A 27,737-nucleotide genomic window follows, 5' to 3' on the forward strand; every position below is an offset into this window, starting at 1 on the left:
CCCTCCCTCCGCATCCCCGAGCGACAGGCCCCGGCTGTGCCCGGCCGGAGTTTGCTGGAGGGACGGAACCAGCTCTGTGGGGAGGTGGCCGGGGTGAGCCGGGGCGTTGGAGTGGGAGTGGGAGTGGGAGTGGGAGTGGGAGTGGGAGTGGGAGTGGGGTGGGGTGGGATGGGAACGGGGGTCCAGCTGTGAGGCGGGGGTGGGGGAGGTGCCTTTCGGTGGTGTGGGGAATGAGAGACGGGGAGGATCCAGCTCTGCGGGGGGTGGGGAGGCGCCTTGGGATGGGGGTTGGGGGTGGGAGCGGGGTGTCTAGCTCGGGGGAAGCAGGGGGAGGTGCCGGGGGGGGGATGAGAGCGGGGTGTCGAGCGGGGGGTGCCTTTGGGTGGGTGGGAGGATGATGTCTAGCTGGGGGGGAGTAGGATGTCCAGCTGAGGGAGAGCGGGGGTGCCTTTGGGTGGGAGTGGGGTGTCTAGCGTGGGGGGAGCAGGGGGAGGTGCCTTGGGGGGATGGGAGTGGGGTGCCCGGGGGGTGCCTTTGGGTGGGGCGGAGTGGGGTGTCTAGCTCAGGAGGGAGCAGGAGGAGGTGCCTTTGGGTGAGGGGGTGAGAGTGGTAGTTCATCTCTGAGGCGGGAGTGAGGGAGGTGCCTTTCACTGGCGGGGGGGCAGGGCAGAGGAAAGAGGAGTGGGAGTCCAGCTCTGTGGGGTGCAGGGGATTGGAAGCAGAGAGAGGTTCTCTTGAGTGGATAGGTGGGAACTGGGGGTCTGCCTTGGCTGGAGAATGGGAGCAGGAGGGTCAGAAGAGACAAGTATTCAACTCTGTTGAAAGAGACAGGTAGTCTCAGCTTTCAAAGGAAGGGGAGGGGTTGTGCATCTCTATGGAGGGTACGTGTCCCCAAGTGGATGCTGTAGTAGACAATAGGATTCCAGCTGGCATGCTTTTGAGGGGGGTCAAGCTCTGTGCAGAAGGTGGAGTGCTCTTGAAGGGGTGTGTGTGGTACACTGGTGACACGTAAAGGTGGGGATGCCCTTTTGGGGGTTTATGCTGCAGAGAGCCTTGGGGAAGAGTGGAAGCTCATGGTACCTGTGAGACTCACTCAAGGCTATAAAGTGGTGGGACTGGCAATAGTACCTGGCTCTCAGTCCCCCCCGTAACCACTATAAGAGGCTTCTTTCTTTTGTGCAAATGCACCTGGGCCCCAGCATTGCAACTGTGTAGGTTTCAGTGCATATTTGAGGTGCTGGTCTTGGTCTTCAAGTACAGTTCTACAGTTAAAACAGGAAACTGGGTGCCAGGACTCCTGGTTACATTCTCAGTGCCATTATCAACTGCCTTTGTGACCAAACAGTCTTAATTGTACTCAGTTTACCTGTCTGGGAAATAGGGGTAAAGAACTGATGTGCCTCCTGGGATGAATGAGGATGAACTGATGTAAGTCTGAAACACTTAGTACTGTGCTGCTCAGAGGTTCTACTATGGAGATGACAGCATAGAATTGCCAAATGGACGTGCTGAACTAGGGAGAGGAGGCAGCAATCTATAAATTAGGCTTGGGTGTGGTTTGGGTGTGTTTTTGTTTTTGTTTTTGTTTTTTTTTTTTTGCCTGTGTGAAAGATCAAAAGGTTTTGATTTAAGTTCGAAGTTTGCTGTGCAAAATCTACTGGAAATTCTTCTTTGTTTCTTGTCTATTTAACGTCTTTTAGCCCGTTCCTCCTCTTACCTTTTCCCATCTACTAAAGGCAGAGGGTGTGAGTTTGGCAAATGTCATCTCTGCCACGTAGTGCGTCAACTGGAATTAACATCACCCTCTTAACTATTTGAGGAGAAAGTTATTTACTTATTCCCATAGCACAAGAACTACGTGTCACCAAATGAAAGTAACAGGTAGCAGGTTTAAAACAAAAGGAAGTATTTCTTCATAGAACACATGGTCAACCTGTGGAACTCCTCGCCAAAGGATGTTGTGAAGGCCAAAATTTTAACAGGGTTCAAAAAAGAGCTAGATAAATTCATGGAGGTTACGTCCATCAATGGCTTTTACCCAAAATGGGTAGGAATGGTGTCCCTTGTCTCTGTCAGAAGCTGGAAATGGGTGATGGGCTGGATCACTTGATGGTTACCTGTTCTGTTCATTCCTCTGGGGCACCTGATATTGGCCACTTTTGGAAGACATGATACTGGGATAGATGGACCTTTGGTCTGACCTGGTGTGGCCGTTCTTATATTTCCGCTCGAAGTGTGACCTTGGGCATGAAGGCAACAAAATGAAGACATGCATATGCTATGAAACAAAAGAAATAATGATTCCCCGTGTTAATCAGCCTTCAAATGAGGCCAACAACCAGGAGTGCCTAGCAAGTTGGGGAAGCACATAGCAGCCTCTCAGCTGTGTATGGTAAATCGCTGAGTTATCCCCCAAATTAAATCCCAGCTCCTTGAGAAAGGTAGGCAATGCTAAGGGTAGGTGCTGCTCCTTCCCTTTCTCCGCCATTCTGGCTCTGTCGGATCATGTTATAATCTCTTGTCGGCCAGGCTGGGGTAATATTAGCTTTTTCTGTGCAACAAGAAGGCATTAGGGACTGCTGGCGTTAGCAACGTTTGTAGTTTAGCCTTGGGGAAAAGAGCTTAGTGAAAGTTCAATACACTTGACTGAACAGCATTGCCTAGTTTCTGATGAGTGCTCAGAATTCCCTCCCTTGTCCTGAGCAAAATCAGGTGTCACTTTGCCTTTTAAATCCTGGAATTTTCAGTTTGTGTTAAATTAAGTCTCCTTGGGAATTAGAGGCATATTGCTCCCCATAGGTTAAAAGGGGGAACTGAGGCACCATTTGTTGGAGATGTTTGTGAAGGGAAAGTGATGTGCCCAGCACGTTAACGAGGTAGCGTGGAACTCAAAATCTGAAGTGAAATCTCCTGAGTCCCACGTGTGTGCTTTGGCCACAAGGTCAGTCAGGACATTGAAACGTGCACGTGTTGCCCTTCTTTTACTTGCAAATTTAAGAATCCTTATTTTTTCTCATCCCTTCTGGTGCCTGTAGACCCCAGCCACCAGCTCTGTCACTGTAGTGGGGTCACAAGTTCCTGGGACAGGAAACCACCACTTTAATGGGCAGCTGTCATTTATCTCTTTCCACCTGGTACTATGTGCCCCCCGACCCCAGGTATTTCCAGCCGTTTTCACACATCTGGATTTTTTTTTTTTTAAACAACTTTGCCCTAAAGTTCCAAATGCTCCTTGGTAATTCTACATTTACTTAACAAATGTGTCTGCAAGCTAGAAGGAAATAACTTCACCCTCTGCTGAAAATTCACCACCACCACCCCCCGCAGTGCAGCATAATGCAGTAAACTCCCTCTTATCCGGCATTCATTCTACCCAAACCCTCAATTAACCACCATCATGTCCCAGACTCAGAGATGGAGCTGCCAGCTCTCAGCCCCCACGCTGCCACAGTTCTCCTGGCTCTGGCAGAGCTCCACTGTCTGGCCATGGGGCTGCTGGCAGAGCTCCCTCCACCCCAGCAGAGTTCTCCATGCGCATTGGGGCTGTTGGCTTGCCCCGGGCCCACTCCCAGCCTTGGGATTGCTGGTGGAATTCCCCCAGCCTCAGGGCTTCTGTAGTTCCTGGAGCCCTGGGGCTGGAGCCGCTGACGGGCCTTCACACCCCAGCCAGCTCCCAGCCGCAGAGCTGTTCAGGTTCCCTGCCCTCCTGCCAGGGATCCCCAGCCGCCTCTCTTTTAAGCAGCAACTTGGACTATCTGACAACCTCTTGGTTCCGGGGTTGCCGGATATGAAAGAGTTTACTGTAGCTGTTCAGCTGCTCATTCTGTATGCACACAAATAAAACAAGTGTCTGGAAGATAATGTCTTTATGGTATTAGTCTTTTGAAAGCTGGTCAAGGTATGTGCAAACAAAACTCTGGTTCCTCCCTAAATGCAAAGGCAGGACTAGGAACTGCTGTAGAAGGAAACTCTGGCACTTCTATTGGCCTGCACCACAACTGGAGTTTATGTCTCCGTAAAAAGAGATGTGTCAGTTCTGGTAGGTGGGCGAGTTAAGCATAAAGAGGTAGCTGTGCTGAACTGATTGGTGTGGAATATTCTGAAGCTAAATTGACCCCCTATTCACAAGTTTTATCTGGCCACTTGGGTCCTGTAAGAACTTTTCCTCCTGCCTTTTTTTGTTTGCTGCTCTGTAGAACAGTATGAATGAGTTAATTATAGAAGGCCTAGTCATGGTAAGGCAGGTGTACAGTGCTGAGCCTGAATCACTGGGAGCAGGTTTCATCTAGGTCCCAAGATCCCCAAAGGTGTGTGGTTTAGCACCAGGAAGTGGAGAACTATGCCCATCCTAAGTCCTGGTTTCCTGGGACAGAGAGGCCCAGGGTAAGTTCTGGCTCTGCGAGAGCAGTAGACATGGTGAGACAGGAAGCAGAGAGCTAGATGTGACACTAGAAAGCACAGGGAAAAAAGGAGTAGGGGGAAAGACAGATGTGGGCACAGAATAGGGGGTAAGGAGTCCTGAGTGAGCTGTGCAGCTAGGGTGAGAATAGGGATACAGAGGAATTCTGCAGCATGAGCTGAATTTTCTCTTGGGCCATGCTGCTAGGAGCTGCGGGTTCTGTGCTGGATGAGGGGGTTGTTAGTGGTGGTTCTGGTGGTGCCTTTCTGTCCTGGGTGGTGCTGGGGATCCATTGGCCTAAGCAGGTTTCCGACGTGAAGTAATCACTGACGAGGCTTGGCTGAGTTCCTCTACCATTACACCCTGTGAGAAACGCCCTGTAGCCAGTTTCTCTGCTCTGAATCAGCCTGCCAGGGTGTGCTCCACCCTCATTCCAGAACAGAGACGGCTGAGACTCCTAGGCTGGGAGGACTCCCGCCAAGGCTGCCCCTTCCTCCTCCATGCCTTTGCTTCAGGGGTCAAGATATTCCTAGCCAGCAGTGCCAGGATCCTGAATCCTCCTGAGCCCCTCTGGAATCCTGCTTCCTTGGGGAGCGTGCCTGGAGTGTCAGGGTCAGTATGCGTGTCCTGCTTGGGGACAGTGAAGAGAGCTCCATGGGCCTGGCATGGATTTTCCTTTGTCTGAGAGGCAGGAGGGCTGGCGTTTCCCCGCCATCAGTTCTTTCTGCAGTACTCTGTTGGAGTCTCTGCTCCCCAGCAGGGCTAGCGAGTTTTACTTTGTTTCCAGGTGGCAGCTACACTGATTTTAAAATCCTTACCTGGGTGAGGCCTGGGGGGCGTTACCTGCCTCCCCAGTAGCTCAGCCCTAAGGGAATGGACTGGGGAGGGAGGCAGGATTGTACTTTCTGTTCTCTCTCCACACCTCATACCTTCACCCGCTTCCGCAGTAAGAATGCATAGGGCCCAGTGCCACTGGAGGGGCTTTGGTATCAGAAATGGTGCTTCCCTGAGGTGAGTAGCGTAGGGGAGGTGCAGGGCCACTGCTAAGCCTGACATCACCTGATGTTTACTCATTAGAGAGCTTTTTACTGAATGTATTTTCCAAGCAGGCTAGAAATACCTATGGCTTCTTTCTCCATAATTTAGAGCGGTGCACGGCAGTCTGGCAGGAGCTGCCACTGGACTGCCGCTTCCAGCAGGCAAGCGCTGGTCTGGGGCTGTACAGTAGGACTTAGGGAAGGAGACAGCTTCCAAAGCTGTCACTCACCTTTTTTATATTATTCTGGTTCATTTTAAAGGTGACGAAAACTGTGCAGCTAAATCAGAATTAAAATAAGCCTTGTCACACGCTCCCTCCCATGATTTGGGGCTGGATTGGAGCTAATTCCTAAGAACAGAAATGCTACGTATCCCAGACCACTCCCTCTGCCCTGCGGCTGGGTTGGAGCTGATAACCTAGAGGGGCATAGCCCATAGCCCATGTCCCATTCTGACACGCCACTCAGCCAGGATTGCTTAGTGTTTGTAGCTGATTCCTCTTCCAGTTTCCTACAGTCTTTCCCCTTTGCTTCCTGCAGGTCTCTCCTGTTAGTGACCCATACTCTGCTGTCTGGCCCACCTCCCTCATGCCACTTGGACTAGGCCGCCGGAAGAAGGCCCCTCCACTGGTGGAAAATGAGGAGGCTGAGCCTATCCGTGGCAGCTTAAGTGGGGTGGAGGTGGGCAGTGGTGGCAGTGTGGCAGCCCTGCAGCCTGGCTTGCCACCGCCCCCTGCCAGCCTCCGCCCTCGATTGGTGTTCCACACTCAGCTGGCCCATGGCAGCCCCACTGGCAGGATTGAGGGTTTCACCAATGTCAAGGAGCTGTACAGCAAAATTGCAGAGGCTTTCAAGATCCCACCAGCTGAGGTAGGTACTGAGCAGCTGGGCTACAGGATGGGGAGCTAAGAGAGAATCCCCTGGACCTGGTACGCTGGTGCCTTCTCTGGCAATGCGGACCAGCACCTAGTGTTGGGCTGTGCTGTGCCCTTGGCTTTTTGCAGGTGTCTGAATCTGCACTCGGTGGCTATGTGCCCCTGAGATCTATGCCCAACTAGGCTGAGCACAGAGAAGCTAGTGATAGAACACTGCCCTAACCTTGGGGATCTGAGGCCTTCGCAGCAGAGATGCAGAATGGGGAAATCACTGGTTCCAGGGTCCCTCAGTCTGTATCTATCTTCCCCTCTCCTAGGTGATGTTCTGCACTTTGAACACCCACAAAGTGGACATGGACAAGTTGCTGGGTGGCCAGATCGGCCTGGAGGACTTCATCTTTGCACACACAAAGGGCCAGAGGAAGGAGGTGGAGGTCTTCAAGTCTGAGGAAGCCCTGGGCCTGACCATCACCGACAATGGGGCTGGCTACGCGTTCATTAAGGTACAGATGACTGAGCTCTGCTCACACCCTCCGAGTGTCCACAAGGCCCTGTCACTGGCTCATTGAGCTGTGTTGGGGTGCAAGCTCTGAAAGGAGGAGCGCTGTTCCCAGACACACATGCTGATGTCTTGCCTTGCTCCTTCCCTTCCTGACTCTCCAGCCCCCGAGAGCAGCCACATGAGCCCTCGAGTACCAGACATGTTATGGGGTTCCCAGGAGGAGGGGGGAGTGTGTAGAAATCCTAGCAATGAACTTGGTCTCATGGAACTCCTGGACGCTGAGACACTCTCAGAACCATGCAAGCAGTCATACTGGATCAGACCACTGGTCTCTCCAGCCCAGTACCCTGTCTTCCAGCTGTGGCCACTGCCAGACGCTTCACAGGGACCAAACAGAATAGGGCAATTTCAAGCGATCCATCCTGTCATCATCAGTCCCAGCTTCTGGCAGTCAGAAGTTTAGGGGCACCCAGAGCATGGGTTGCTCCCCTGACCATCTTGACTAGTGGCCGTAGATGGACCTATCTTTCTTGAACATTTTGTTTGTTTTAATCGATCTGCTTATTTTTGGACTGCACAGCATCCCCTGGCAATGAGTTCCACAGCGCAGCTCTGTCTCAACTTTATTTTAAACCTGCTGCCTATTAATTTCATTGGGTGATGCACCCCATGTTCTCCCCAAGCAGCACATCCTCGCAGCTTTTCATCAAGCTCCCCACAGGGGCTCAGGGCTGTAGCCAGGAGAGATCTCTCTTCCCAAGACCTGATGCTGCCGCAGCCATGGGAAAGGGGCCTCTCCTTGCTAGTCCCAGCAGGGAAGCGCACAGGTAAGCCAAAGTCCCAACCTTCTGCCTCATCTTGAGCCACCAGCCCTGAGAATTCTCCTGCACCTCAAAGCTCTAGTTCCTAGCCCCACCCCAAAGTCCACAACCCCAGTCAAGAGCCTGTACCTCCTCCTGCACCTCCATCCTTAAGCCCCTTCCTGTACCCCCAGTCCCACCCCAGAGCCTGCATCCTCAACCAGGGCATTTACACTCCAGCCTTCTGTCCTAGCCATGAGCCACTGAAGCCCTCTGTCTTGCACCCCAACCTCCAGCCCCAGCACAGAGCCCCCTCCCACACTCAACCCATTGGCCCCACTCCCAGCACATCAATTTTATGTGCACCAATAGGAAAGTTCTGTGTAGCACATCACAAATTAATTCTGCTCCGGGGGGAAAAATTAGAGAGACCAGAGATGGCCTCTAGTTCTCGTACTATGAAAAGGGGTGAATTACGCTTCCCTGTTCTGATTCTCCACATTGCACATGGTTTCGTAGACCTCTCTCATACCCTCTCCTAGCTGTCTCTTTTCTGACCAGTCCTAGTCTTTCTAATCTCTTCTCATAGGGAAGCTGTGCTATTCCCCCTAATAATTTTTGTTGCCTTCTGTAACTTTCCTGGTTCTAATATATCTTCTTTGAGATAGGGTGACCGGAGCTACACCCAGTGTTCAAGGTGTGGGCATACTGTAGATTCATATAGTGGCATTATGATAGTTCCGGTCTTATTTCCTGTCCCTTTCCTAATGGATTCTCCTAATGTTCTTTTTAGCTTTTTTGGCTGCTGCTGTACACTGAGCAGATGTTTGGAGAGAACTATCCACCATGATGCCAAGATCTCTTTCATGAGCGCTAACAGCTAATTTAGACCCCATAATTTTGTATGTGTAGTTAGAATTCTGTTTTTTGCAGCGTGTATTACTTTGCATTTATCAACAGTGACTTTCATCTGTCTTTCTCTTGCCCAGTCACCCAGCTTTTAACTCTTTGTAGTCAGCTTTGGACTTACCAAATTATTCAAGACAGTGATCATCTGCTGATTTTGCCACTGCAGGGTTCAGTCCTTTTTCCAGATCACTTGACTTTTTTGTACAGTTCAGACCTTTGCGGGACCTCTTTCCACTGTCAAGAATGACCATTTATTTGTATCTTTTGTTTCCTATCTTTTAACCAGTTACAGATCCATGAGAGGACCTTCTGTCTAAACTCATGGCTGTTTACTTTGCTTAAGAGCCTTTGACATGGACTGCAAAAGACCTCTAGGCTTCCCAAAAGCCAACCTATACTATATCTACTGGATCACTGGTCCATATGCTTATTGTGCCCTCAAGGAATTCTAATATATTGGTGAGGCATAATTTTCCTTTACAAAAGCTGTGTTGGCTGTTCCCTCCCCACCATGTATCTTGTTCATCCTTGTAGTCTTTGTTACTCTGTTTTCAATCAGTTTGCCTGGTAGTGAAGTTGGGCTAACTGACCTGTAATGGCTCAGATTTTTCCCCTAAGAAGAGAGTAGTTCAGGTGTGGGAATCCCCATCTAATTTTCTGTGGTTAAGACTGATGCAAAAATTAATTTAGCTTTTCTGCAATGGCTTTGCCTTTGAATGCTCCTTTAATATCTCAGTTGTCCAGTGACCCCACTGATTGTTTGCAGGCTTCCTGCTTCTGAGGTACTTAAAATAATTTTTGCTGTTTTTGTGACCTCATTGCTCTTCAAATTCACTTTTGACCTGCCTAATTATAGTTTTGCACTTGACCTGAGAGCTTTTATTTTCTTTTCTTTAGTACACTGTAACTCCCAGTTTTTAAAAGATGTTTTTGGCCTCTGATAGCCTCTTTTACTCAACTTACAGCTCTTCCTGCTTTCCATCCCCCTTCTCACTTGGAGCTATGAGACCAATATACCTCTCCCTTCCTACCTGTGGCTACCCCAGTCTTTTCTTCTGCCTCGTCACTTTCTCACAAGCTCTGTGTTCCAGGTAGCTTTCCCAAATGCAAATAGCTATGCTGGTTCCCTCAGAGGTGAAGAGCAAAGAGACCCCTATGTGACCCCATAGCACAGTGATAGTGACCTCCCTGGTCAGACTCTAAACTCACAAGTAAATGAGAGGCCTGAACTAGTGGATCTGATTGAAATAACAGAGCAGGGTTGTGATATCAGAGCACAAATCCTCTTTGCAATCTTACAGAAGATCCCCTGGTGCTGTGGCACATCTGCTAATTCTCTGCTGATGGCATTCCTTAAGAAACGCTCATGCCAGAGTCTAAATCACTGTGTGGCAGTGCGGTACAGCTGTTAAGCAGCTGCAGTGATCAACCCTATATGTGACTGCATGTCAGCAAGGGATTAAGTGACTCCTGTGTAGACGGTGCTCTGTGTTTGCTTCAGGGAGAGATGTACAAGGGGGCCTCATTAAATCCCCTCAAGGGATCGCGAGTGATGAATAAATTAATACACAAGATGTGTAGACCCTGCAGCAGTGCCAGCTGTCCCGTAGGACTGTCAATCATCATACCTCCTAATGCCATCAGCTTTTGTCTCATGGTGTCATTTTGCTAGTGGGAGGCCTTGGGCTGTGTGATTCCCAGATTCCAGGGCCAGAAGGGACCTTGGTGATCCAGTGTGTCCTCCTGCATAACACAGGCCAGAGAACTGCCCTGAAATAATCTCCAGAGCAGATCCTTTAGAGAAACCTCCAGCATTACTTTAAAATGCTCAGTGATGGCAAATCCCCTGAGATCCTTAGGAAATCAAATGCCTTCACTGTTACAAATTTAACCTTTATTTCAGGTCTAAATTAGCCTAGCCTTTGGGTCGTGTTAGACCTTTCGCTGCTAGACTGAAAAGCCCATGATCAAATGTTTGTCTCGAAGTTGGTAAAACCAAACAGCAGCCATGTAGCACTTTAACAATTTAGGTGATGTGCTTTTGAGGAGCAGACCCACATCTTCAGATCTGGAGATAGTGTGGTACTGGAAAAATGTAGGTAATCAAGTCACCGAGTAAGCCTATCTTTGTTACATTAAATAGATTGATTTCCTAGAGTCTGTTGCTGTAAGGCAGGTTTTGTAATCATCTTCATGGCCTTTCCCTGGCCCTTCTCCAATTATTCAGCATCTTTCTTGAATTGCAGACAGCAGAGGGTTGCACCATCACCAAAGACCATGGTAAATTAATCCTTCTCTCCTAAACAAGATTGCCTTGTTTATGCATCACATGACCCACCTTAGCCCTCTTGGCCACAACTTGGCACAGGGAGCTCGTGGTTCATTGATTATCTACCTTGTTCCCCATATCTTTTTCAGAAGTGCTGAGTTTCCTAGGATAGAGTGCACCTGTTGTGTAAGTATGGGCTACTTTTTATTTTTGTTTCTAGATATATCCATTTAGACCCACTAAAATACACATTGTTTGCTTGAGCCCAGTCTATCAAGTGAGCCAGCTCACTGTGCTAGGGACCATTCCCCAGTTTTCTGTGTTCTTGTTTTCTTCTAAAAATGTTCAGCAATATAGGGCCTGGGGAGCCTTACTAGATACATACCTATTTGCTGATCTCCCCATTTACACTTACACTCTCAGACCCATCAGCTAGCCAGCTTTCAGTCTGTTTAATGCATGCTGTGTTCATTTCATGGCATTCTGGCTTTTCACCCAAAATGTCGTGGGGTACCCTGTCCGATACCTCACACATCTCAGTACATCACGTCGGCAGTGTGACCTTTATCGACCAAACTTGCAATCTCATAACAAAATCTACGTTCCGTGAACTGACTGTCAGCAAGTATATTGCCGTCTTTTAATTCTTTATTAAGCAAATCCTATATTGCCTGTGGGCAACGTCACATGTCAGGGCATAGAACTGCATATCCCCCATCACCCTGTATTCTGAAATTTTTCCAGTGTTCCAGACCTTACTGAAAATTAAAATTAAGAATTCAGTGAGCTTGTCAGCAACGCTTTTAAAATTTTTGAATGCAAGTTGTCTGACCTGCTGATGTTAAAAATGTCTGACATTAGTAGCTGCTTTTTTAACATTCTCCTGAGATACTAGTGTAATGAATCATAGACACTAGGACTGGAAGGGACCTCGAGAGGCCATCGAGTCCAGCCCACTGCCCCAATGGCAGGACCAAGTACTGTCTAAACCATCCCTGATAGACATCGATCTAACCTGTTCTTAAATATCTCCAGCGATGGAGATTCCACAACCTCCCTTAGCAATTTATTCCACTGTTTGATCACCCTGACAGTTAGGAACTTTTTCCTAATGTCCAACCTAAACCTCCCTTGCTGCAGTGTAAGTCCATTGCTTCTTGTTCTGTCCTCAGAAGCCAAGAAGAACAAGTTTTCTCCCTCCTCCTTATGACACCCTTTTAGATACCTGAAAACCACTATCATGTCTCCCCCTCAATCTTCTCTTTTCCAAACTAAACAAGCCCAACTCTTTCAGCCTTTCTTCATAGATCACATTCTCTAGACCTTTAATCATTCTCGTTGCTCTTTTCTGGACCCTTTCTAGTTTCTCCACATCTTTCTTGAACTGCGGTGCCCAGAACTGGACACAATACTTCAGCTGAGGCCTAACCAGCACAAAGTAGAGTGGAAGAATGACTTCTCGTGTCTTGTTCACGACACACCTGTTAATGCATCCCAGAATCATGTTTGCTTTCTTTGCAACAGCATCACACTGTTGACTCATGTGGAAAGAGTGTTATTGTATTCAGACCCATATATCATCTATTTTTCCCCAAATACAGAACTTAAATACTTACATTCTCTTATCCCTTTTCTTCATTGATATCATTTCCACTTAGTAATAGACAAATACCATTGTTATATTAGGAACAAAAATAATTCTACTTCTTATTGTCCTTAATTCTGCTGATGATAGATTCTCCTTGAGTCTTTTTGCTTCCCTTTTCAATTTTCTACTGTTCCTATCCTTCTGACTTGTATCACCTTTAGTCTATATATTATATTATGTCTTTCTTTTTATAGCTGCTTGCACTTCCCCACTCAACCAGGTCATTTTTAACCATTACATTCTTCTTCCTCAATTTATGGCTTTTGGGGCATCTAGTAATGTTCTTAAATACCCTCCATCTTCTTCTTTTTATCTGAAGTAGCTTGTTGTTGTGTTCAACTTTGTGAAACTTGCCCATCTAAAGCACCAAGTATTTATATATTATTGGTCTGGATTTTATGCTGTTGATATTTTATAAACTTCAGCGAGTCCTGATCCCTTGTGTCTGAGTCATTAATATGCTAAGGAAGGACTGAGCTTCTGCTGGGCAAAAATATGTGCATGAGACTAAAAACAAAGGGAAGGTTCTGTGACATAATGGTAGCCAGGATTCATGGCTTCTGTCCCCTGCTCTGCCGCTCACTTGCCTTGCAACCCTGGAGATGTCTGTGCTTCAGTCTCAACCGACCTATCTTACGGGCTTCTGGGCAGCAGTGCTGAACACAAAGCCCTGTGGGGCCCTCTGAGTCGAATGGCATGAGAGCAGAGGAAGTGCTGCTGTTCAGGCTCTCTGGTGAGAATCTGTTGCCCTCCGGAAGCTGGAGGGAGACAACTGCCACTTGAACTGCCCCAGCACCTGCAATCTAGGTTGAGAACCTTCCTGTCTCTTGCTTGCAGAGGATCAAGGAAGGAAGCGTCATAGACCGGATCCAGGTCATCAGTGTGGGCGACATGATTGAGTCCATCAACGGGCAGAGCCTCATTGGCTGCCGGCACTATGAGGTTGCCAAGATGCTCAAGGACTTGCCCAAAGGCCGCACGTTCACACTGAAGCTTACAGAGCCCCGGAAGGCATTCGGTGAGTGAGGCACTGGGTAGCTTAATAGGGACAGGGCTGGGGATAGTTGGGACCTGAGGACTATCGACAATCTCAAACTGGCTGTGGTGGGCCTAGGAGCTCATGGGGCAGGTGTCATTGGCTCACAGTTAAGTAAATAACTGACTCCCCTGGTTGGCAGCTACAACAGTGAGGATGAAACAGGTCTCAAAAGCTCCTTCCTCTTTCTCAACGCAACTTCCTCCTGTGCAGGGGAGGCACGGCAGTAGGGGGCAGCTTGAGATGGATGGCAGGAGACAAGTTGCTTGCTCGTTGTCTTCGGTCTGCCCCCTCTGGGGCACCTGGCACTGGCCACTGTCGACAGACAGGATGCTGGGCTAGATGGACCTTTGGTCTGACCCAGTAATGGCCGTTCTTATGTTTGTCAGTGGCCTGCTGCTGCTGTATGCTGCCACCCTCCGCCTCCAAGGTCCCGTACAGAATGTGCTTGGCGTTGTTTCGCATGTTCTGTCCTTCCCCCTTCAGTGAGGAGATGCATTCAGTGCTTATCTGAGAGCCCTTTCCACCTAGGCCCAGAGATCCAAGCCCTGCTGGGTGTGGTGGGCGTTACGGCAATTACCTTCTGTCCCATTTAGCCGGCAAAGGGGAGGAGGGCAGGAAGGGGCTTTGGGTCAGAGTTGCCCAGTCCATGCGGCCTTGTGAAACTTTCTGGTGACACAGGGTAGCTCTGGTCCCAGGGGGTCCATCTGGTCTGGCCCCTCTGGAGCTGCTGCTGCAAGGTGAGAGCAAGGCAGGCTCTGCAACCTCCGTCAGGGCCACCCTGCCCCGTCTGTTGGATCATGACAGGCCATCAACATTCACACGTGTTCTGAGCCCAGAAAGCATGAGACCCGCTTAACTCGGTGGTTGAGTGACGCGTCCTGCTGCATGGTAGCCGGCAGGTGGCAGTGTAGCCTCATAGCCGCTCCTAGCCATTCGGCCTGTAAGGCTGGCAGGGAGGTGAGGCTGTTCTGTTGCTTAGTTTCAGGGTAGGGCTGCGTTTGCCTCTTGCCGGCTGGGGGTTGGGCATCACAAGCCGTGTTACTGCAGGGAAGACTTCCTTGCATCGGGAGAGGGAAGCTTCTGTCATGCAAGGCTGGGGTGGGGGGTGTCTGGAGATTCCTATAGCTACAAAAACTGCACGTCGGCCTCCAGGCAGCCAGCCCATGACGCTGACCCTCTCTGCTGGGACTTGGGGGCAGGTTGTCCTGCCAGGGATCTGCAAACGCTGCTCGGGAACCAGTGGCGAGAGGAGTCTTCACGGCCGGGAGCTGCCCACAAGACAAGTGGGGGAGACTGGCTGTGCCTTGCAGATCTCTGCCCCACCCAGTGCGTCTCTGGTGGCTTGAGGGAAGGGGTCTGTGCTCCCTGTTTTCCGAGCTCCTCTAAGCCAACTGGCGCATTTGAGGCCCAGCCAGTGGCAAGGCGAAGAAGCTAATGGGCCCTGTATAGCCTCCATACTGATGCCTCAGTGTATGGGGCTTTCTGCTGGGCTTGGGGTGCAGCCAGGGGGAAAGCAAGTCCCCAGGATGGTGCTGAAGGCCAGGGGAGACGTCTTAGTTTCAGGTTGCACTGGCCACACCCTCTGCTAGTTACGTAGCACTGGTCATGCTGGCCTTGTCGGGGCTCCCAAACACACTGCAGGGGTGGTGATTTTCCAGCCCTGTCTCCTCTGTTCTGAGCAGCTTCCCTCTTGCCCTCTGCTGTCTCTGCGTCCTTCTCAGAGAGTCCTCGAATCCAGGTTCTTTGACTGCTGGTAGCATCTTCCAGCTGAGGCTCACCAGGTGCATTTTGAACAATGCACTGAGCCCTAGGGTGAGTGAGTGTTGCTACCTTCATCTCCCCACGGATCACACAGCAAGCCAGTGGCATTGTGGGAGTAGAACCCAGAAGTCCCTGTTTGCCAGCTTTAACCATAAGGTGACACACCCTCCCTGTGCCAGAGATAGTACCCAGGCATCCTCACTCCGTCACATCATGTTCTCTGCTGCTGGTGTCCCAGCTTGTTCATCAGCAAGGCCAGCCAGCCACCACTCATCCCTTCCTCCCTGAGTGACTCACTGGCCTCTGATCAGGGAAGGGAGGTCACTTTCCACTTCGTTGTTTCCTCCTTGGCTTATACTGCTTGGCCTGCACACACGTCCCTGGTTCCTGGACTCAGCCACGGTCCTGCTCTTCTCCCCTCCCGGGTACCAGCTGCATCTGTTCAGCTCTGGCACTTTGGGGGCCCTCCCACCAGTAGATTTCATGCAGACGAGTGGCAACTCTGTGGTGCTGGCTGCGTGCAAACACTGGGTTCATCTGGTCGGCCGTGCAGGAGGGAGACCAGTGCCAAAGCGCTGTCTGCTTTAGCGAAGCCAGCTGCCGGTTGGGTGGTGGGCAACCTGAGACTTATCAAAGGGGTCACTGTGTTAGTCTGTGTCCACAAAAACAATGAGAAGTCCTGGGGCACCTTGTGGACGAACAGATATTTTTGAGCATAAGCTTGTCTGGGCGAAGACCGTGAAACCCGATGCAGCTGACGAAGCGGGTCTCTGCCCACGAAAGCTTGTGCTCAAAAAATCTGTTAGCCTATAAGGTGCCCCAGGACTTCTTGTTGTTCACACCTGAGAATGTGACGCTAAACGTATTCCTGCCAAACCTGTGTCCTGCTGCCTGGACTCAGAGCTCATTGGTAGTTGGATCCGGCCTCCGAACTTGCCCCACCTTCCAGGGTGAACTGGGCCTTCCACAGCAGGGCTAAGGGAGGACAAGCTCTGTACTGTTCTCCCAGAATGCTGGCAGAGCTCTGCCAGCTGCCAGCAGCAGCCAGGCTTTTCCTCTCTGGCTCTGTCTGTCAGAGAGGCTGGTGAGGAAGGGAAGGCAGCTCTGGTAGTGTTACAAGCTGTATGCAGGACGTGCCCGATTCTCGGAGCAGGCAGGATGTTCTGTGTTCCATCAGCCTGGCCTGAGGGATGGTGCAGCATTGATTACTGTTCCTTCTCCCTGAGGTGGCCTCCTGAATGCACCCTTCTACCCCTGCCCTGTCCCCCTCACTGCTTTTGGAACCTCTTCTCTACCGCAAGGCCCTGGGCCAGCTTGTGGGCTCTAGCCGAGGACCCAAGATGAGCAGTTGCCCGGCCCAAGCAGCCTCTTCTCCCCTGTTTAAAGCAGGGGGGAGAGAGAGAACTGGTTCATCCTGTGATGGCCCCGTTCAGTCCCCACCTCCTGTAGAAACCAGAGCAACATCCACCTGCTGGACTCTGTACCAGGCCTGGATCCCCCAGTACCGCAGCCCAGCTGCAGAGACACTAGTCACGGCCATGGCTCTGTGCTCTTGAGTGAGACTAACGTGCAGGTGGCAGGCCAGCGCCAGTCCCTCCTCTGTGGCACCTCCTACCACCTTCCCACAGATCCCTGCTGTTCCCTATGGACCCCCTGGGTTCTCCAGCCCTGTGCTCCCCCAGCTCCAACAGCCCCGCCGCTGCCCCTCACCACACCCCCCGCTGCTCTCACCTCCCATCACAAAACCCCAGCCCCGGTCCGGCCCCTCACCCAGAGCTCTGCCAGTACTCAGACTCCTCCCCTCCGCCCCACCACTGCTCCGGCCCTGCCTCCCCTCCACACAGCTCTGCTGGCACCTCCCAGCCTCCACCCATGCGCTCTTCCCCACCCCCACAGCTGTGCCTGTGCCCCTGCGCTTCCTGGATAGCATTGGTCACGTGGCCACCTGCAGCTCATGCGGTCGCTGCGCTGCGCCAGCACAGAAATCTTGGTGGGATGTGCCCTCCCCTCCCCTCCTTAGCAGGCCTGGGGCCCTCTCGTGCCCACTGCTGAGCGGTGCCATGAATGGAAAGGCTGTTTTCTCTTGGCTGCCAGCTCCAGAGCAGAGGCCAGACCCCAGCCGCTGCCTGTCCGAAAGGAGCCGACCTTCCCGCAAAGGCAGGGGAGCGCCTCTGCATTCCCAGTTCCATACCGCCACCCCCCCCAGCTTTGAGGGGATGACAGGAAGCCTCAAACACCAGTGCCGGGAACACCTGGAACCCCCTCCCCTCTACCAGCAAAGGCAGAACAACTGGGCTTCTGTGCTGGGGCCAGGCCTGCCTTGTTCAGTGCTGTTCTCTGCTCTGGGAGGGCCCTGGTGGGGGCTGAGGCAGGCTGACCCAGCACAGCTGCAGCAGCACAGCGGCTGGTGATGCCTCTGCCTACGGCTCCTAGATCAGTGAGTCGCTGTGCCTGCTGGAGGGAATGGATGTGCGTGTGGGTACTGGGTGAGGGGAAAGATCTGAATAGTCCCGCATAATGACGGCCCCTCCCTGGCGCCCTGCCCCAGCCTCCGGGTATAAGGAAGCCAACCTTCCTGGGGGGGTAATGGAATTCATTCTCCCCACAGTGGGCTGCTCAGGGCTTAGGTTTGCTGGGACGGCCTGTGCAGGCACCTAGGGGGTGCACAGCTCTGGGCTAATGGCTTTTTGCATCATCTGTGGCCCTCATGTAGAGGGGGCCAGAAGCCTCTTGCTTGGTGGTCTGGTCTGTCTGGAGCCGGCCTGCGCAGCACATGTTTAGCTGGGCTATGGAGAAGCAGCGTCTGGAGCTGTCTTTCCCCACAGGCGGCGGCTTGGCTCTCAGGGCTTCAGCCTGGCGTCTGTGCAGGAGACGCACACGCTGCAGGGTGGGTGCCCGCCTGGAGTGCCAGCCCTGGATTGCAGCTCCAGCCCAGACATGTTCGTGGCTGAGTTCAGAGCCCCTCCCCCTCCTGCAGCTAAACATGCTGGGCACGGGAGGGGTGTGCTCTCCCGGCTGTTCCCACCTCGCTGAGGCCGGGAGGTGAAGAAGCAACTCCAGAACATTCTGCCGTCCCCACCGAACGAGGGATACGTCCGCCTCTAGAGCAGGAGCCTGCTGGTCTCTGCTTCCCCCGCTCTCCTGGCCATGGGCGGGTGAATAAGCAGCTTCCCCTGCGTGTCCTGGCAGCAGGACACCTGTAGAGGCATCTGGCTTCCAGTCTGCTGCAGAATCTTGTCTTGAAACGTGGAGTGGGAGGAGCAAAGTCAGCTGCCCGGTAGCACAGCTGTCTGCCTGAGTCTGCAGGCAGCCTGAGACAGGAGCATGTTCCTCGTTGACCTTTAATGAGGACTCTAACCATTGCCAGTCTCCCAACCGCCCACTTTGGTGGGAGCATTGGGCTCACCAGCTTCTTCCTGGCCCTTGGCTGCAGCAGCTGAGGGCCAGGTAGCAGGAGCCAGCCCTTACTGGGGTTTGGAATGAGGAGTTCACGTCCCTTCTGCCACTGGCCGCAGGGTGTGCGTGTGGGTGGGAGGCGGAAAGGGTGTAAGAGCTGTGCCCAGGCAGCTGTGTGGGGGCAGCCCCTGGGGAACAGGAGCGCAGCATGAAATGGAATGTATTGCAGAAATCAGTCGGGGTGCTGCAGCAGGTGGCCAGCTGCTGTACTGGGATGGAGCAATGAGGTGGGAGGAGGGGGGTCCGTACGGCTGCGTGTCGTACAGCCCAGGAGGCCTGGGCCCAGCGCTGCCGCGGTGAGCTGGGTACCCCCAGCCCCTGCTGCTGTCCTTCACCCTCTGGCTCTGCACATCCAAGGTGGCATCTCCTATTTCTGAAGCATAAACTACAAGAGATGCAGCCTCTGAAGAGCCTAAAATGAGAAGGAGCCTCCTGTACCCTGGGAGTGGAGTTCCCTCTTGGCTAATTTGTGCCCGCCACCTGTCCCAACATCCGTGCTTCTATGCAGTCAGGACGCTAGCCACGGCCTTCACCCCCCACCTCTGTCCAGCTCTAGCAAGCCAGAAACTGGTGCTTCCCTCCTCTGCACCCCCCCAAGCTTTGGTGCACCTCCTGGGCACTGCAGCTGGGCTGTGGGATGTCACTGAAGAGCAGAAAGAAGACTGGGGCTCGCAGGAAGCGGTGGATGCAGGGGCTGGTAGGAAAGGTAGCATAGCGAGGACTGAGCAACACACGGCTCTATCTTTAATGTTGCGCTCCTGCTGCCATCTGGCTCTGGCGTGGGCTTTTAGGGAATGGGCTCAGGGGACCCCTCCGCTGTATGCCGGAAATGGGAACGTGGCAGATTGGACGGCATCTTCCCAGATTATTTTTACTCCATTGGGCTGTGGGAAACGCCAGTGAGGCCGGCTGGCTGTGGTTCTGTGTGTCCGGTTCCGGAGGCTGCAGATGCCCATCACAGGATGTTACCCCTTGGCAGGCAGCTGGTCCCCTGGGCACCACAGCTGCTGTTCAGACTGGCCTGAGTAGGGAACATCTTTCAGAAACGCTGTTGCTGGGCAGTCGCCCCATGAGGGTTTTAATGGATGCTGCTGCAGCTGCCCTGTCCCGTGGGGAGAGGAAAGTGCCCTGTATCCTCACAAGGGGACGGGGCTGTGCTGGAAAATGCTGCACTCTGGCAGTGCACTGGGAAGAGAGGTTCCTGCAGGCGTGGGAGCTGCTGCAGCCTGGAGCAAGGCTTCCCCGAGGAATTCCAGGCCGCCCAAAGCCAGAAGAAAGTGATCATGTGCTGAAGGAGAGTCGCTAGTGGGATCCCACACGGCTGCTGACAAGAACTAGCCTCACCCGTGGGACAGCGAGGCCTGGTCTGAGCCCAGGTCTTGTCCAGTCAGGGGCCTGAGACGTCCATCAGGCTTGTGTGGTGGCTGCTTGTCCCTGTGCCTAGTTTTCTGTCTGGGGAGTGGGGAGCCCAGCTCCCGTGGACTGGAAGCCTTAGTTGTCCCTGAGAGAGGTTAGCTCTTCGGTCTGGTGTCTCCTGCGCAAAAGGGACCCTCTGCGTGCTGGACAGCATCACGGGCCTGCGGCCACCTGTGGGGCACAGCGGGGCGGCTGCTTCACCGCTGCGCTCCAGGCGAAGGCCCCAGAGTGGTTACTCAGCCTGGGTCCCCGGAGTGGTTCAGCACCACAGGGGTCAGATGAGGGGTGTGATGTATCGAGGCAGCCGATTCTCTGCACTCTGTGGAGATACACAGCTGGAACTTGACAGCAACAGAATCGGGTTGCATTGACTGTTCCCAGCATGCATTGCTCCTTCTGGTGGTGGCGCACAAAGGGCTCGGCGCTTGTCCTTGGACTGTTGCAGCAGGCTCTGGGAATGCTCTCTCCTGGCCCCGGCTGTCCAGTCTCCTCCACGAGCTCCTGTGTGAACTTTCTTATCTCTGTTTGTTTTTTGCAAGCCTCCCTCCAGCAGAGTACAGCTTCCTCAGGAGAAGAGGGGAGATGTCCTCTCCACCTCGCGCCGAGCCAGGACCATGCATTGAGCACTGGGGAGGTGGGTGAGAGGGGCAATGGTCAGAGACCGGTTTAACCTGGAGTTCCTCGACCTTTGTGCTCAGCGCCTAGTGTTCTGCTCGCTCGTCAGTGCAGAGGGAGGGCCATGGTGTTCGTGAGCCTGGCAGTGTGACTCCCAGCCCCCTGCTTTCCCCACGGGACCCCACTCCCTTCCCAGACCAAGGGAGAGAATCCAGGAGTCCTGACTCCCTTTGCTTCTGGTAGACACTCTCGTGTTTCAATCCTCTGCTCTGGCCGCAGGGCCCTGCCAGCTGGACTTCGAACGCTGCTCTCTGAAGGCAGTTCGGGTCCCCCCAGGACAGAAGGGTTTTGGGGCTTTTTCCCAGTGGAGGTGCAAGCCGTGCAGATTTCATGTTATGAGACCTTCCTGGCTGCTAGCTCCAGTCTCGGGGTTGGGGAGCTAGAGATAAAGGCGCTGCCTGGAGCAATGCATTGAAATAGATGAGATGACGAGAGACCCACTGTGGGCAGGAGCTACCAGGGCTGCCGGAGTCCAGGGCCATGCACTGCAGATGGAGCTGCTGAGATGGAACAGTCCCAGATCTCTGCTCATTCCCTTGCAGCACAGCTGTCCTTCCCCAGGGGGGCCAGCCCTATCTCACTCTGTGTGGGGCAGAGCAGGAGGTAGGAGGATCCATGCAGAGGAGCGAGCCAGCCAGACCCCAGATACTCAGTCATACCAGAGCCAGACACATCTCTCTGCTGTGGAGTAAGGAAAGTGACCATCCAAGGGCTGTTCTGCCTTATCTAAGGGGGGTTCTTGCACTGTCCCCCAGCTCCCAGAGTTTCCCTCCCTGCCCACCCCCAGCATCTCTAGTCCCCGTGTGGCTCTCAATGTGCCCATCTTGTTAAACTGGTGCAGTTGAGTTGCATGGGTCTGCGTGGGGCAAATGAGGGTGAGGAGGCAGCTTGGAGCTTTCTGGGGTGGATGTTGCTGCGTACAGCCCTGAATCTCAACATGCTGCATCTTCACCTTGGCAGGTTAGCTCTGGGCTCCCCACTTAGTTCTGCCAGACCCCTCACTCCTGACCCGCAGTCCCATGTATCCCAGCCTTGGGCTCCCCACATGGTGAGCTGGGATTGCGGCATCAGCACAACACACTACCCCAACCCTGGCTGCCTCCCCCATGCACACGGCCTGTTGCGCCAAGGCGGTGGCTGATCCTGGACCCCACTTGAAATGTGCTGTTTTGCCTGGGCTGGCAGCTGGGATTCTGGGCTGCGAGGCCAGCCTGCTGGCGGCTCCTGCCCACCGCGTCCTGCTGGGTCTCAGTGTGCCATCCCCTTGCTGTGTTTCAGATATGATCAGCCAGCGGGCTGCAGGGAGCAAGCACAGCAGTAGCTCCCAGCTGGGCACTGGCAGAGGGACCCTCCGGCTGCGGGCCAAGGGGCCGGCCACCGTAGAAGAGCAGGTATGTGCCAGGCCCAGGGAGCTTCCCCCACCAGCCCTTGGGAGCCTTTGAATGCTAGCTTGGGCCCTGACCTCTGTACAGAGGGGGCTAGGGGTGGGGAGCCAGGGCAGCATGAGAAAGGAGCTGAGGTCTCAGCTGTCCCTGTGTGTGTCAGTGTTCCCCCACCAACACACAATCCTTACACTGCATCTACTTCTGGGGCTGCTGCTGCAGTCCACTGCTGCCTCTCCATCCTGCCCTGCAGCCCTGTTCTGGCCCAACGCCCTCTACCCAGGATCGGGGGAGGCGTTAAAGGGCCCCTCTCTTCCCCTGGGTTCGTGGCCTGTGGGGGTGGGACTGTATTTTTGTCTCTCCTGCTCAGCTCTCCTGCCCCTTCCCACAGCTGTCTGCCTTTGAGGAGAGGGCCATTGAGAAGGTGGATGACCTGCTGGAGAGCTACATGGGCATCCGCGACACGGAACTGGGTGAGTCTCCTGCCGAGCCGCTGCCAAGTCAGCCCAGATCAGGGCATCAGGGAAGGGCTGTGGTGTTCTCAAGAATCCTTGCTGGGCAACTTGGGAGCTGGGAGCTCCCCGCCACCCCATGCGCAGCGCCCCCTGCTGGGCGAGGCTGGGACTGGAGAAGCTGGGAGCTCCCTGCCGCCCTGCACACAGCGCCCCCTGCTGGACCAGGCTGGGACTGGAGAAGCTGGGAGCTCTCTGCCGCCCTGCACACAGCGCCCCTGCTGGGCGAGGCTGGGACTGGAGTAGCTGGGAGCTCCCTGCCACCCCATGCACACAGCACCCCCTGCTGGGCGAGGCTGGGACTGGAGTAGCTGGGAGCTCCCTGCCACCCCATGCACACAGCACCCCCTGCTGGGCGAGGCTGGGACTGGAGTAGCTGGGAGCTCCCTGCCACCCCATGCGCAGCGCCCCCTGCTGGACCAGGCTGGGACTGGAGAAGCTGGGAGCTCCCTGCCGCCCTGCACACAGCGCCCCCTGCTGGACCAGGCTGGGACTGGAGAAGCTGGGAGCTCCCTGCCGCCCTGCACACAGCGCCCCCTGCTGGACCAGGCTGGGACTGGAGAAGCTGGGAGCTCTCTGCCGCCCTGCACACAGCGCCCCTGCTGGGCGAGGCTGGGACTGGAGTAGCTGGGAGCTCCCTGCCACCCCATGCACACAGTGCCCTCTGCTGGGCGAGGCTAGGACTGGAGTAGCTGGGAGCTCCCTGCCACCCCATGCACAGCGCCCCCTGCTGGGCAAGGCTGGGACTGGAGTAGCTGGGAGCCTGCTCTTACTGGCTCTCCTTCGTGAGGAGGAGGTCTCCCTGAGAGGAAAGTTGGGCTCTCCAGAGGGCCCTTTGGTGCCCAGGAGCACGGAGCAGCATCTGGCGGCTTATTGTGGAAGGGGCAGTGGGAATAGGCTTGTCAGTGTATTCTGTGTCCACCGCTGCTTCCCAGAGAGCCAGTCAGTCCTCCCAGCTCTCCCAGGCGCTAGACCTCCTTGGCTGGGGCTAGAGCAGTGTGTGGCTGCTGGCGGTGCTGGGACTCATGGGGTCTAATGCTCCTGGAAGTGCTGGGGTGATACACAAAGCATTGGCACTGTTGGTGTATGCGGTGGGATAGCCCTTGGGCCGGCAGGTCCTGCTCGGGGTAACATGATGCCAGCGAATGCTCCTCTCTCCTTACCACCTCTTCCCTCTCTCCTGTCTGTAGCTGCCACCATGGTGGAGCTGGGGAAGGACAAGCGGAACCCGGATGAGTTCGCTGAGGCGCTGGATGAGCGGCTGGGCGACTTTGCCTTCCCCGACGAGTTTGTCTTTGACGTGTGGGGCGCCATTGGGGATGCCAAGGTTGGGCGCTGCTAGGACTCTGCAGGATGCTGGATCTGCTGCACCCTGGGGCGGGGCAGGGCAAGGAGGGCGGCAGGCTCAGGGAGTGCCAGGCCCCTGCCCTGGTGTGGACCATGGGCCCAGTTCTAGCGCACACTCCAGCTCCTCACCTCTGCCCAGGCCCTGTGCACCTCTCCAGGGGTAGCCCTTCCTGTCTGTACCTGGCCCCAAGGAAGAGCTGGGCTCAGAGCCTCATTTTCCACACCCCCTTCAGTGCTCCCAGCAGAGGGGGCAGCTTCTGGGCATTATGGAGCAATAGCCTGAGCCATTGTGTTCCCCTGGGGAAGGTGTTAGGGTCAGGGGGACTGGACAGGCCCTTGGGGGTGCTCCCTCCCAATTTGGGGTGAGGGAGGGCCTCCTTCAGCCCCCCCTTCTCCTCTGGGGGCCAGCCAGGAGATGCACAGGACCTGGGACAGGGTGGGGACTATGCAGGGTCTGGCACCTCTCACCATCACCCGCTGCTGGGGCATCCCTGGGCTGGACTTCTGACTGGATGAGGCCTCCTACCAGGCACTAGCCCTGTTGCCTTTAACCTAACCCCAGGTGCCTGTGGGCCGCAGGTGGGTGTAAGTAAGCAGAGTGGGGTCCCCCCCCATATGGTACACCCACCCGCTGCCTGTCGGCACCACTCCCCCCACACCAGGCTGCTGTGGGCGGGCTGGGGAGGGCAGTGTCCCTGCACCCATCTGCCCACTCCTGCTCCAGGGTTGGGCGCTCACCCCAGCCCCTGCCCTTCTGCTCTGTTGGTACAAGAGGACACCTGATGCTGTGCTGCCCTCTACCTCCATGTGTTTTAACCCTTCCTCCTCCTGAAGTGCAGCCCTGCGCTGTGGGGAGGGCGGCGGGAGCTAAGGGTGCTCCCCTCCCCTCCACCTCCAAAGCGGGAGCTGATTGAACTGCTTTGTGTGTGAGGTGGGACCGGGCCAGGGCACGGGGTCAGCGCAGGGCTCCAGCCTCAGGAATAGACCAGGGACCCTCCTCATTGCAGACCTGCGCCACTGCAGTGCTGCTCCCACACCCCTGGGTCCCCAGTCAGAGTGGGGACCTGCCCCTGGTACCCTCCCTGCAATGGGGAGACCCCCGGAGCAGGGCCCCTTACCCTGGCTCCCATCCTGCCGTGGGAGAGGCAGCGTGAAGGGCTATGGACATGGTTCTGCAGCCCTGAGCAGCGCTGGGGTCCCCGTTCCCCTCCGGTGCAGCAGGAGGCTGGGCTCTGCTATTAGCCAGAGTGGGAATGAAGAGGGCAGCTCCCTACGCTCCTCCTGGGGGCTACGGCTGTTACTCTCCCAGCCCTCATCCGCAGCCCCAGCCGGAGAGCTGGGCTCTGAGCACTCGGGTATGATCCAGCTCCCTCCCCATGGACCCCAGTGCTCTGGGCCCCTCCTCTGTTTACCTGCTGCCACAAATGCTCCCTCCTGGGGCCGCGCCCCACCTGCTGCAGTGAAATAGCCCCAGGGCTCAGGCTGGGCTCGGCTCCCCTGCTTGGCAGTTGGGGGGAGCACCCCTTAGCTCTCAGAGGGCCAGGCAGCCTGCACTCCAAACTGCTGCACCTGGGGCAAAGCAGTGTGGGGCAGTGAAAGAGTTAAAGTCACCCATCTCCTCCTCCTCCTGCTTCCTGCCAAAAGCACTACAAAGGAGCGGCCCGAGCAGCCCTGTCAGCCCCAGGCCTGTTCTGCTCACAGCCCCCACCCCCTTCTGCTAGGGGAGTCCCATCCCCCTCTTCCCACCTGGCCCTGATGGGGGCTCTCCTACTCAGGCTGGCAGGTTAATGCTCTCCTGGCATTTACACTCTGTGATTAATTGCCCTGGGTGCCTTTAGGGGGGTTTCCCCTGCCAGGCTGAGCCTGTCGTAACACTGTGCTCTCCGCGCCGGCCCACGTCAGCACGGGCCGAACACCTCCCCTTAGTCTTGGGAAGCCCCTGCCACGCCCAGGGCTGGGGCCGTCTGCGCTGGTTTGGCGTCTTCCAAGAAGCCATAGGAGCTGGTGGCTGCCTCAGGGCTCCTGGGTTCTAGTCCTGCTTGGTGGGGGCGGGGGCGTGTCTATGAATTATAACAGAGGCAGAACCAGGACTTCTGGTTCTGTTCTCACCCCCCTTTACTCGTGAGCACGTCCCCTTCCCTCTCTGTCTTGTCCGTATTCCTTGGGATCAGACTGACCTACCTCACAGGGCGGGTGTGAGGATGCGCAGGGTTTGTAAAGCTCCACCTACTGCAATATTTATACCCTCCCTGGCCCTGTTCCCAGGCAGGGAGCCCCAGCCTCTCTCCCTGCCCCCAGCTCCTTCACCAGCCCTTAGGGCACCTACTGTAGCCGTGACACTAAGCCTGCACCGGGGCATGGGCCCAGGCTCATGCTCAGAGGCGAGTGAGCAATGCAAGGGGCTCGGAGGTGGCCTTCCCAGTGCAAGGCCCGCCTGGGGGGGGAGGCGCGACCCCCTGCTGCGCAGGGTGTGGTGGGGTCCCAGAAAGCGAGGCCCCTGTGCCCCCCGATGCTGTGATGGAAGAGAGCTGGGCCCCTGGGCCTGGCCCCAGTCCCTGGGAGCTGCTGCCGAGGGGCAGCTCCTCCCCCTCCCTCCTCCCAGGGTCTATTTTTGTACTTTACCTGGAAAACATCTTTAACATAAAAATATATCAACTCTAGCCCAGCAGCCTGGTGTTGGGGGCCGGGGGAGGCGGGGCAGGGCTGGACCTGGCACAGCTGGGAACCTGCCTGGAGCTGCAGGGCAGGAGGTGAGCGCTAGGGAGCTGGGCAGTGAGTACCACCGTGGGCAGTGCCAAAGACCCCCTCCCCGTGCCAGCAGCTCCCTGATGAGGGGGCAGCACAGGGAGGAAGGAACAACTGAGCCCAGCTCAGCCCACAAACACACACACCCTGCCTTAGGGGCCCACGTCAGCGTCCGTCAGCCCGCAGCGCTGCCTGTTCAGCCGCCCTCGGCCTGGCTTTCTCGGCGGGGGACGCGTTTTTCCCTTCAGTGGCCGCCCTGTGGTGCTTGGGCCTCGCCCTTCCCTGGGGCACAGGTCAGGCTGGCAGCAGCCAGCCAGGGCACCAGGTGGTAGCAGTGGGCGCTGTCTTTGCTGGTTCTGGTCCAGCAGGGATGGCAGGGGCTGGATGCTGCTGCTGGATATGGGCCTCAGCCAGCTTCCTGCTGGCCAGGCCTCTGGGCTGGTGGCTGCCCCAAGCTGGGCTAAACAGGGGGTCTCAGTTAGGTGCTTTTCACTGGCATAGCTGGGGGTGGGGGGGGTTAGGGGGCACCAGCAGAGCTGGCAGGAGGGGACCCCTGGACTGGGAATACTGGGAGCTGCTGGTCAAGACTGGTGGGTACCAGCGGAGCTGCTGCTTTGGTATGAGTCACAAGCCAGGGATGTTAGGCTGTATCATGGAGGGCCGCCCGGGGTGGCCGTTCACCCCCAGTCTCCGAGCACGTGTCTGCCTCGCTGTATTGCCCACTGGAGCCATCCTGCTGCTGCTCTGCAGAGCTGTGACAGTCCCCCCCCCACCCCCCCGGCCGCTGAGATTGGCACTGGGCCAGCAGCGTTGGAGGGGAGCATATGGCCAGGAAAAGGATGTCACGAAGGCCACCCTGACACGTCGGCAGGAGCTGCAGAGTCCCTGGGTTCTGGAGGCAGGAGCTTGGGGAGGGAGTGTGCGTCACATTTCTGTCCTGTGAGAACCTCGCCCGGCCCCATGGG

At 55.2% G+C, this 27,737-nt stretch overlaps 1 protein-coding gene across 2 annotated transcripts; it reads left to right on the plus strand.

The window, feature by feature from the left end:
- On the plus strand, positions 1 to 26,687 carry GIPC1 (GIPC PDZ domain containing family member 1). Of its 2 annotated transcripts, none has more exons than XM_074979616.1 (7): positions 1 to 93; positions 5,977 to 6,306; positions 6,629 to 6,814; positions 13,277 to 13,457; positions 22,065 to 22,177; positions 22,560 to 22,641; positions 23,871 to 26,687. In XM_074979616.1, the coding sequence occupies exons 2-7, from the start codon at positions 6,025 to 6,027 to the stop codon at positions 24,020 to 24,022; spliced, it is 996 nt and encodes a 331-aa protein (XP_074835717.1). In that variant the 5' UTR covers positions 1 to 93; positions 5,977 to 6,024; the 3' UTR covers positions 24,023 to 26,687. The 2 variants fall into 2 exon arrangements, with proteins under 2 accessions (XP_074835717.1, XP_074835718.1); XM_074979617.1 differs by lacking the exon at positions 1 to 93 and adding an exon at positions 4,997 to 5,011.
- The last annotated feature ends 1,050 nt before the right edge of the window (positions 26,688 to 27,737 follow it).

This window comes from Carettochelys insculpta, chromosome 29, assembly GCF_033958435.1.
Source record: "Carettochelys insculpta isolate YL-2023 chromosome 29, ASM3395843v1, whole genome shotgun sequence".
Classification (NCBI taxonomy): Eukaryota; Metazoa; Chordata; order Testudines; family Carettochelyidae; genus Carettochelys; species Carettochelys insculpta.

Bases quoted from the DNA above. Each gene is read 5' to 3' on its own strand.
- GIPC1 (XM_074979616.1), top strand. From the start codon at position 6,025: ATGCCACTTGGACTAGGCCGCCGGAAGAAGGCCCCTCCACTGGTGGAA. The intron at 6,815-13,276 runs GTACAGATGACT...TCTTGCTTGCAG, and splicing joins CTGGCTACGCGTTCATTAAG to AGGATCAAGGAAGGAAGCGT. The intron at 22,178-22,559 runs GTATGTGCCAGG...CCCTTCCCACAG, and splicing joins CGGCCACCGTAGAAGAGCAG to CTGTCTGCCTTTGAGGAGAG.